This window comes from Cornus florida, unplaced genomic scaffold, assembly GCF_030987335.1.
Source record: "Cornus florida cultivar Cherokee Brave unplaced genomic scaffold, ASM3098733v1 CherokeeBrave_3.0.0_Hap2_Chr06, whole genome shotgun sequence".
Lineage (NCBI taxonomy): Eukaryota > Viridiplantae > Streptophyta > Magnoliopsida > Cornales > Cornaceae > Cornus > Cornus florida.
In genome coordinates, this window is record NW_026775576.1 from 90,321,798 (window position 1) to 90,332,889 (window position 11,092).

The 11,092-nt window shown below is 34.7% G+C and overlaps 2 protein-coding genes across 2 annotated transcripts; both read left to right on the forward strand.

The window, feature by feature from the left end:
• The first annotated feature begins 229 nt into the window (after positions 1-229).
• On the forward strand, positions 230-4,388 carry LOC132312789 (uncharacterized). Its single transcript, XM_059811292.1, has 2 exons — positions 230-539; positions 3,028-4,388. The coding sequence occupies exons 1-2, from the start codon at positions 413-415 to the stop codon at positions 3,435-3,437; spliced, it is 537 nt and encodes a 178-aa protein (XP_059667275.1). The 5' UTR covers positions 230-412; the 3' UTR covers positions 3,438-4,388.
• LOC132312788 (uncharacterized) lies at positions 759-4,388 on the forward strand. The gene is made up of 3 exons (XM_059811291.1): positions 759-1,865; positions 1,941-2,166; positions 2,246-4,388. Exons 1-3 carry the CDS (start codon positions 1,332-1,334, stop codon positions 2,725-2,727), a joined length of 1,242 nt encoding a protein of 413 aa, XP_059667274.1. The 5' UTR covers positions 759-1,331; the 3' UTR covers positions 2,728-4,388.
• Positions 4,389-11,092: the final 6,704 nt, after the last annotated feature.

Sequence of the window (11,092 nt, forward strand, 5' to 3'; positions counted from 1 at the left end):
ATCATTAAGGGTCAGTTTGGTAGGATGGGTTTGAAGGGAAAGGGAAGGGAAGGGGATGGAGGGTAATAAAAAAGTTGTGTTTGGGTAAAGTTAGTGGAGGGAAAGGGAAGGAGAGGGAGGGGTTTGGAGGGTTATTTATAAGAAGGCCTACAGTAATTTCTTAACCTTTCATAATTGGGATGATAAGGAAGGAAAGGGAAGGGAATGGCAAGCAATGGCTATCAAAATATTTGTTAGGCCAATTTTACCCTCAAATTTGCTCTTCATATTTGTTAGGGCCCTGTCTTCAGCGCGGGAACAAAGGAAGGCGCGGGAACAAAGGCGCCAAAATTCACTGGTATAAGAAGAAACAGGAGAGAGAAAAGGGGGAAGTGGGTTCACTGCATGGTCTCTGTGCAGGAGTAGGAAGTTGATGATAGAGATAGAAGGGAAAGCGTCACTGTTAAATTCATTGGTTTACAAACACCGGCTTTGGAGCTACGCAAACCGTTCGAAAATTCATCTGAATTCATCATCTTCTTGGAGTATTGGATGTTCAGGTGTGTTTCTTCAATCCATCTAAGTTTTCCTCTTTATCCGTATACAGTTGGAGATTTGTTATATTCTACGGAAAAAAATTCCTGCGATTATCTTTAATTATGTCGATGGTTTTCTTGTGAACTCTGTAATTTTGTGGGTTTCTCTCTTTTATCTTTTTGTTATAGTTTCTCTCTTGTGAACTCTGTAATTTTGTGCGATTATCTTTAATTAATGTGAATTTAGAAAGAAAAAAAAAAACACACACACACACACACAGACTTGATAATCCTTATTCTGTAGGGGGGAGAACTCACATGGCAAACTGTAATAACCCCACTAATATGCAGTCCCAGTGCCTTTTGACATAAATTTAGTCCTTGCAAAGTTTTGTTCCTATTTCCTGAGGGATTTAAAAGCAACTAGGAAACTTGAGAAGAAAAAAAATGCATATTCTGTTTTTATTTCACGCCCTGGTCAGGTGTTATGAAGTTGTAGTGGGCGATTATGGACATGAAATATTATGAAAAACAGCATGCCATAATGAGAATGTCATTGATACAGTCCGAATTATGTCTTATTATGGTCATTATTTGAAATATTGCAACTAGATTTTTGTTGCAATACCAACATAATCAATTTGTTTATGTCTGATCATAAGTGTCATATAATTATCATAGGTTATGTTTGGGTGGGTATTCTTATATATATATACTATCAGAACATCATATATTTGTTGAGTGTGTCTTATACCCTTATTTTATTAATCTACACTTATTGAATTTTGAGGGTGACAACAAGTCTTGAAATGGTAGATGGAGAGGCGAAATAATATGGCAACAAATGAATGGTTTTTGTGGGAACAAAGAAGGCGTTTGGCTGCAACTCAAGTTATTTGTTTGGTTGTGTATTGGCTTTTACGGAAAAAGTTTCAAAGGAGAAACTATGTTAATCGACTCACTGGACAATCAACTTTTGAAAGAGAAATGGTACGAAATGAACTTATGAACCAACTTAGGACAAATCAAAGATGTCGTGATATAACTCAAATGGGACCAGAGGCTTTCCAAAATTTATGTGAGATTCTTAAAAGGGATGCTGGTCTTAAGGCAACAAAAAATGCATCAGTTGAAGAACAAGTTGCAAAATTTCTTCACATATTATCACACAATGTGAGGAATCGCACGATTCAGTTTTTTTTTCGTCGCTCCGGTGAAACTACAAGTCGCCATTTCCTTAGTGTGTTAAGGTCAATAATCTCGTTAGAAGAAAAATTTCTCCGACAGCCTAATGGTTTACAAATCCCTCCGGAGATACTTAGCAATAGTAGGTTCTATCCATACTTCAAGGTAAAATTATAATTTTATTTTAAAATTTTTATACATATGTTGATATAAAAAATTTATAAAATAAATTTATATCAGAATTGTGTGGGTGCGATTGATGGAACACATGTTCGTGTGAGAGTACCTACTGAAGACGCTCCAAGATATCGTGGTCGAAAGAATTTTCCAACCACAAATGTGTTAGCTGCTTGTTCATTTGACTTGAGATTCACATATGTCTTGCCTGGATGGGAAGGGACTGCATCAGACTCGAGAGTAATTAAGAGTGCATTTGAAAGAAAGGATAAGTTGAGAATCCCTAAAGGTAATTTCTATATAAAATTTATAAAATATTATTTTCTGATTTATAGTTATTCAATAATAACAACTTTTATTGTTAATAGGTAAATATTATCTTGTTGATGGTGGATATATGCTACGAGGTGGACTTATCACGCCTTATAGAGGTGTTCGATATCACTTGAAAGAATTTGCTTCACATCGACCTGAAAATCCTCGGGAATTGTTTAACTTACGACATGCGTCGTTACGTAATGCGATCGAGAGAGCATTTGGTGTATTAAAGAAACGATTTCCAATTATAGGAAGCACAACTGAGCCCACTTACTCAATCGAAACACAAACAGAGATTATCCTTGCATGTTGCATTCTGCATAATTATTTAATGGGCGTTGATCCTGATGAAAGACATATTGATGAAGTAGATCGGGAACTCTTAAACCAAGTTGAAGTTCAAGTTGAAGATGAAGATGAAGATGAAGATGTAGATGATGATCGAACTCCAAGGGATATTGTTGAAGGAGAACATATAAGGGACATCATTGCAATGAACATGTGGAATGACTATGTAGCAAATCAAATGTGACTAATGTTATGTGTGTTATAAGTCTAAATCTTTTGCTTGTTTGATAAATGCTTAAAACCCTAGTTTTATTTATTTTCTCTTATGACAAGTACTTGGTCTTTACTAAGACTTTATTGGTAGCTCAAGTTTGATTTGATGATATATTGTTAAAGAAGAAAAAGCATAGTCTTTGATTCTTATATTACTCATGTTAATTTGTTTGTCATGATGTTATTATTATTATTATTATTATTTTTGTTGGTCACACTCTATTTTGAAATTTTACATTAGATTCTACTCATTTGCTAATTTCTTATGTAGATAAGAAAATGAGTAACACAACAAACAAAAATGAAGGGAACAAGAAAGATAGGTTTGTTTGGACGCAACAAATGGAAGATGCATTCATTGATGTGCTGTATTACCAACATATTAAAGGGAATAGGGTTGATGGAACTTTTACTAGTAAAGCATATGATGAAATGGTTAAAGAATTGTGTGCAAAACTTGAAATGGATTTTACCAAAGATAGGATTAAGAATCGATTGAAGACTATAAAGACTCATTTCAATGAGTGGTATGACCTGTTTAAGAATGGATTGAGCGGATTTGCTTGGAGTCGTGAGACAAAGATGTGGAGTGCGGAGCCAGAGGTTTGGAATTCAATGATTGAGGTACTATTTTTTTTTTTTATTAATTTAGAGTTATTTTTACTATTAAAGTATGTTTAAGGCCTAATTCATATGGAAACTCTTGAAATGTTTTTTCTATGTTGTTCTAGTGTCGTTGTTTTACCCAAAGAATGTTTTACACTATGAAATGTTTAGCATATATATATATATTTTTATATGCTTGTAATAGGCAAAACCGCAAGCGGAGAAATGGAGAACTACACCTATTAACAACTATGATAAGTTGCTAGAGTTGTTTGCAAAAGATAGAGCGACGGGTGATGAGGCTGCAACTGCTAAGGAGAAACGTTTTCAATGGGCTAGCTCAACCAATGACGAGTTAATGGGAAGTATTGATGGTATTGATCAGCTAGTAGCAGAAAATGAGGTGACTTTGGAAAATGTTGAGCATGTGGCTGATGAGATTGAAAGGACAATGTCCCCTAAGGCAACTTCTATTGCATCTTCAAGTGCAAAAGGAAAGAGGAAACGGTCTTCACGTGGTGTCTCTAATGATACCCAAGACATAGCAAATGCAATTTCCTCTGTTGCAGAATCTATTAAAGAGAGAAATGCTCTTTATGAAAAATATAATCGTAAGGTGCATTCGGAGGAGGAAATCTATAATGAGCTAGAATCAATTGGACTTGAGCCATTTTTAATTGATGATGCTTACTTTTATCTCGCTAACCATCCTGATCAAACGAGGATATTCCTTGGTGTTCCAGTTGCAAAGCGTAAGAATATTTTGGAGAAAATGATGTATGGTTCAACATGATGGTGATTGATGATGGGTAGTCTTTCTTTTTGTTGGGTATAGGTTCCTTTTTTGAGAAACACTTCTGGGAATGCAATGAATTCCTTTTTTGTTGGTGAAACTTTGTGTTGCTATATTACGGAAAAAGTATGTATTGGAAACCTTTTACAATGATGTAAATCTAGGAACTTGACTATGATGTAATTATTATTATCTACTCTTTTGGTTATGGAATTTTATAATGATTATATTTCTGGTCTCTTGGTTTTATTTAGCAGGTGATGTTTGTGGTTATTGAGGTTTCTTTTGTTGATTGCGTAGCATTCATTTTCCTTTGAAATTGCAGTTGTGTTAGTGGTTATCAAAGCAGAGTGAAATAGATTTCTTTGCTTCGAATTACAGCATATACTACTGATGCTATACTTAAATTTCAGTTTCAATATATTGATGCTATACTTATTTTTCAAATTCAATATATTGATGCTATACTTAAGGTTGTCAACCCCAATTATGAGAAATTAGTCACCTCCCTTCAACTACCATACAGGCCGCAACAGCCAAATCATAGTAAGAACTGCATCATGTGAGAACCACATGAGGACTACATTATCCAACCCTGAACTTGATCAATATAATGAAAAAAATGATGGATGCACTCTCATTTTTTTTTTTTCCTCACTAAAATTAAATGACAAAAATATTCTTTATACTCTGATTAATTAAAATGTTATTGTTGTAATTTCATATTCAAGTGCAGTGTATTAGCTAGAGTACATTTATCACCTCCCAACATTAAATTCAGAAGATGATGATATCACATATGAAGCTCAAACTGCAAAATCTGGTAAAATATTAACAAATGAGAATGGAGATTTCAAATGGTTCCATTTGTAGAAGAAAAAAACCGAAATGACATAGAAAAAAAAGGAAACAACAATATTTGAATTTAACTGTATTAGAATAAACTGAGTGTTAACAGTGATGTTTAATTTGCATCTTTAGAAATGCATAACAGACTAATTGTAAAAATTCTCAATGTCTATACTCTCAGGATCTTCCACTGCAGACAATAGAGCCGGCTCCACAAAAAGGAAGAGCCGGCTCTATTGTTTTCCCTAAATTGGAGCTCTCGGCATCTCCAAGAAGAGCCGCCTCTAGAAATAAGTTGAGCCGGCTCCTTTATTGGCCTGCATACACCAACTCTCGGGATTTCTCAAATGCCCAAGAGAGCCGGCTCCAGCAATTAGTTGAGGCGGCTCCAAAAAAAATGTGGAGCCGGCTCTACAAAAAGGAAGAGCCGGCTCCACTCGGCACCTCTCAATCATTCACATATTCCGCTCCTTTTCGCGGGCTGTGTCCTCACTCTCCTTACATGCATGATGGGTATGCATGTAAGAGCATGGGAGTGGGGAAGGAAGGGATCAGAGTACTGGATACATGATATTAAAAGGCAATGATGTGTTGCAGCTGCTAAGTATGTATACTTGTTTAAATTTCAAAGAGGTAGGGTCAGAGGCATGTGATGACACTAGAGGCAAGACTGAGGTTTTAGAGAAGGCCCTGGCAATTGTGCCATATATGAAGAGTTAGGTTGGAACATTGTTAGCATCTAGCGAACTAGGGAATGGGGAGAATACAGTACTTTTTGTGTACGATTTTATTTTATCTTGAAAATTAGAATGAGAAATTCATCATGTCATAGAAAATTGAGGACAATCACATTTACATGTTTGTATTTCAGGGGTAATACGGATATTGGTCAGAATTTGGGATTAAAAATACTGTGATGACTATTTTTTATAGATTACAATGATCATTATTTTATTTATTTATTCTTTGAAACACATCATCAACAATCGTTATCTATGTTTTCTACCTCAGCTTGAAATCTTGTTTGTTAACTTCTTTTTCTTTTCTTTTTTGTTCTTTTCCTTCTTTTTTTCAAAATAAAAATAAAAATCTTTCTTTATGTTGAATGGACTACATAGTCTATTAATCTGCAGTATCTATTGTAAATTTGGTAGATTTGTCAGCAATCATATGGGAGGTAGATTTGTTGTATTTGACTGCTAATATATGAAATAATTTGAACATGTATTCATTACCTCATGGTGTGTATGCATGTCATCTCTGGAAATTTTATTCTCATTGCTTCATCCCTCTTTTAGTAGTAGTTTGTTCTACTAAATTCCTAACTCATTGACCCATTTCGATATGTGAATGATTTAGATTTTTGGAATATAAACAAATTTTATGTTTCTGAATGATCTAAATTTAACTAGTTCTATGTAACATATGCAAGAAATTAGTGTTTGAGTAGTAGTCAAGAATTAAAGTGGTAGAAGTTATATACAACCTAACCACTGATATGGATGGAAAAAAAAAGTTAGAATTAGTTGGAACCACCGACTCCAACTAAGCACATCAATCTTCTTATCCTTTAGTCTCATTCCATATATTTTATAAGCACATCAATCTCCAAATCCTTTTGCATCTTCAATTGCAAAAACTTGCAGAAAATTGAGAAAAATTCAAGAGCCGGCTCCATGATCATGGTTGAGCCGGCTCCATGATCATGGTTGAGCCGGCTCCATGATATGGTTGAGCCGGCTCCCTTCAAGTGTCTCATTGACCCATTATATCTCGGCACTTCCTAATTTCTATTCATTATTGAAACATTCCAGAGAGCAAACTGACTTAGGAGACTTCACCTTGCTTTGGGCGAATTCTTCCATATGATGGGTTCCTTCACTGGTATGTTAAATCCATGAAATTCCCTCTTCAATTTATATATATTCCTGCTCTTAATTTGTTTCTTTTGCTCTTTCATCATGCTCATTTCATCTAAATTCGCCATTTATCTTTCTTCTTCACAAATACTAAATTCATCATCTTTGGTAAGATTTCATTGTTCATTCTCTTGAATTCATGCTTTCTTGATGTTCATTGGCATCATTATTCAAGCTTGAATATCTATTTGTATCTTTATCAATCTCATATCTGTCAAACCCTCAAAACCCTAGAAATATTATATACTGATTTGAACACAAATTGGCTTGGCTTTGTGAATCTATGCTCTAAATTGCAAATTTTAGTACGATTCCATTCAAGTTCCATCTTGGGTTGACATTTTAAGGCTGATTTTATCAATTCCAAAACCTTTTTGCTTGATGCTCATTAACTGTTCTGGGGTCTCTAGAATGAAGTTTCTTAGCACTCATAACTTGACTGGATGTGCAAATAAAATTAGTTTTTATTTGCACAAATTCTTGGAATTTTAAATTTGATTTCCATTGAATGGTTCTTGAGCATTCAAAATTTCTATTCTATGGCTTCCTCTTCACGTAGAAAAAATCCTTCTCGTGGCCAAAATAGGAATAGTAGACGTACCCATGATCATGAATCCGGCCCTAGTGAAGAAAATCCTCCCATTCAAATCTCTGCAACAATGTTGTATCGAACTCCTACATACAAGAAGTTATATGAAAAAAATTTCAATCTTAGGAAAGTGGCCAAAGGAAAAGTTTTGTCACAGACAATTTGTGACGACCTCAACCTCAACACCTATAAACTCTTCGATGCTATTGGCCTTGGTGCATTTGTTGGGATGAACAAGAAGTATTATCCTAGACTTGTGCAATTATTCTACACCCACCTTGAGAAAATGCCTGGTGTAGAGAGACTTCAATGCTATGTGGCTGGAATAGTATTCCATCTTGATGTTAGCAGCATTGCCAGAATTCTTCATCTTAAGGATGGTATTCAATTCTACTCACCACAAAGATGGTACAGCGGGGAAGGTTTTGACAAACTAGCAGCAATTCGTCAAATGAGCTATGATTCCCGCACCACCAATACCAAAGAGGTCAAATCCAAACAATTAACCATGGAAGCTCGCTTGATCCACAAAATCATTGCATACTCCATTCTTCCTAAAACCGGCAGCCGCTCAAAAGTCTCTCACATGGAAATCTTTTTGATTTGGTGCGTGTTAAATGGAAAAGTATTTGATTTGGTATATATCATTTTTCATCACATGTTCGCATGCAAGATAAAGAAAAAGAGTCCCCTCCACTATGCCATGGTTCTCACTCACATCTTCATGGATAAACATGTTCCACTTGATCAAAGTGAATCAGCCAAACAAGGCCCAAGAGATATACTCGATGCTTTCAATCTTGACCAAATGGGGCTAAAAAGGGACTCAAACGGTGAGTGGTTTTATCCTAGGCAACGAAAGTTCGAAGAGGCTAGAGCTAGAGGAGAAGAGATTGAGGATGTTGATAATGGGGATGAAGAAGAACCAGAAAGTGATGACAGTACTGAAGATGAGGAAGTTCCAACTCTGAAATGCACCAATCGTGATCTGTTGTTGGAAATTCTCAAAGGCACTCGTCAAAATCAAGCCACTCTTGAAAAACAACAAGATCAACTTGACAGTCAACAAGCTCAGCTTGACGAAATGCAAGTGACAATCGATAATCTTAATGATGATTTTCAAGTATTTCGAAGAGCATATCGTCCTCCTCCACCTTAGAACAATATCCCTCCGTTTCAAACTGTTTCTGTGTGCCCTCACTTACCATATTCGCTTTTGGGAAGCATAGGCCAATTTTTTTTTGCTATGTTTTATTTATTGACAGGATTTTCTGTTAAAGTCGTTTTCATGATCAATGTTTTTGTCGAACATGGTAGCTGTGTCCTCACTCTCCTTATGTATTGATCTTTGCCATCTATAAAATTAAATATTTACTTCATATTTATTCATTTGCCCTTTATTTCATTGTTTACGAAATACGAAATACCTTGTTGCTCAAATATTCATAAATAAAATCTTAACAGCACTAGAAAACCTTTGTCTGGATGGTGGCAAGTCTTGAAGTGAAGGCTGAATACTTCAGAATTTGGGAGAATACTCACTGAAGCCAAAATGGGGGTAAAATGGCGCTGTAGGTAAAAGGTGCACATAACAGTGTGTTAAATAAAATAAAGAAGAAGATGAATTTGAGTTCCATGTTTACGAATAATCCAATGATAATTGTTATGTTAGTCACCATAGGACTTGCTTACGTAGAATCACACGACCAATCGGGAATGGGAACTCTTGAAATTAGAAACTTTTGGCAGACAACAATTTTAATTTTAAAAAGAAGAAGAAGAGATGTACCTAAAGAAGGAAAAATAATTAGATAAAACACAGCTATTATAATCATGTTTAAAAATATAGCGCAACGCTTCATAACTTTGACCCAGAGAACCAATCTTGTAAGTTTATTTAGGAAGGACCAAAAAAAAAAAAAAAACTTGTAAAATTATTAAATATTTACTTCATACTTGAAAACGGAGGGATATTGATCTTTGCAATCTATAAAATGAAATATTTACTTCATATTTATTCATTTGCCCTTTATTTCATTGTTTACGAAATACGAAATACCATGTTGCTCAAATATTCATAAATAAAATCTTAACAGCACTAGAAAACCTTAAAATTTATATTTCAAAATACGGTAAAGCAAGAATCTACAATAATTGCTAATAAATTATCTACATTGAAGTCTTCTCAACTTATTTTTCACAATAAACTTTGGAATAACCTGATGGTTGTAGAAGTCTTCAAACATAAAGCCTAAAGATCATCAAAAGTGTAAAAAATTTCACAGGGCTTTGAAATAAACTTCGACGGACTAGATATGTCTCAGTTTTCCTCAATTAGATCAGAACTCAAGGCAAAATTATGGATTAGTATCTAATTTAGATTAAGTTTCTATGTGCACAGATAAGCACCTAAGACAATGGCATTCCATACCAAACCCTTCAGACAGGATAGTTTGCCGAGCACCATGATCCATACTTGCATCAATATAGCAAATTTGTAGCTCTTCACCTGCAATACCAAATAGGAAAATAAAATTGAGGTAATGGTCCATCTGGAAGTTTTATTATCGACACAAATAATAATAAGAATAATAATAAGATTCCTAAAAGTACCTATGAGGCAGCTGAGTCAACAAAACAATAGGAAATCCGAACTTTAATGAAATAGTTCCTCACTTTATGCTGAGAAACTGCCCATTCAAGCTTCTCATCTGCCACATTCTGCAGTGTCACTCCTCTGTAATTTTATATCACCCCTTGAGAAACTGATGCGCTACTGATGGAGTATGTGCACAAGTTCTTCTGTAGAAGTCTATTTTATTTTTTAGTCTTGCACAGCAATAGAGCCGCCTCCACTCAAGGTAGAGCCTGCTCTCTTCATTCCAGTAGCTAAAGTTTAATGTTAGTGGTTGGAGCTCACTCTGTCTAAACTGCATGCCATTTTTTATTTTCTTTTTATAATCCTTATTTTGCCATTGATTTGGAGGAAGATCTCAACAACCCATCTGAGATTAACAGGTTTGATTTATGGGTTTCAATTTCTTTTGCTTCTGATTCAAAGCCCTAGTCTTTTAATTCGGTATTTAGTATATTCCTTGCTGTAATGAAGCTCTGAACCTGATATCAACATGGTTAAACTTGTAATTTTTAGTCGAAATTAGCACAAACATAATTCACTATAGAATCTTTTGGTGTCTTTGATTCTTTTCAGTTGAAGATATGGTATTTGCAAGAAATTGGTGGATCTGTATGTTCGATCCACTTCATGCCTTGGGTTGTTAAGTTTTTTTTTTTTTTTAAATAAAGTCAGAAAGAACCTAACTTACTGTTTTATGTTGTTGATCATCATTGATTATCTTGTCATCAAACCCCTCTCACCCAAAAAAGTAAGAAGCCAAATTTAAAGATTAAATTAATGATCATTTTATTACTTTTCTCTGTTGTTACTTGCTTGAAGGAAGATCTAGTAATTGGGTTTTCTATGCGATCTGTTGATTGTTTTAGCACTTACCAATATGATTATTTCATTGACTTTATTATTGTTTTGTTGATTTTATCATCTTTTTTGTTGAAGGAAATC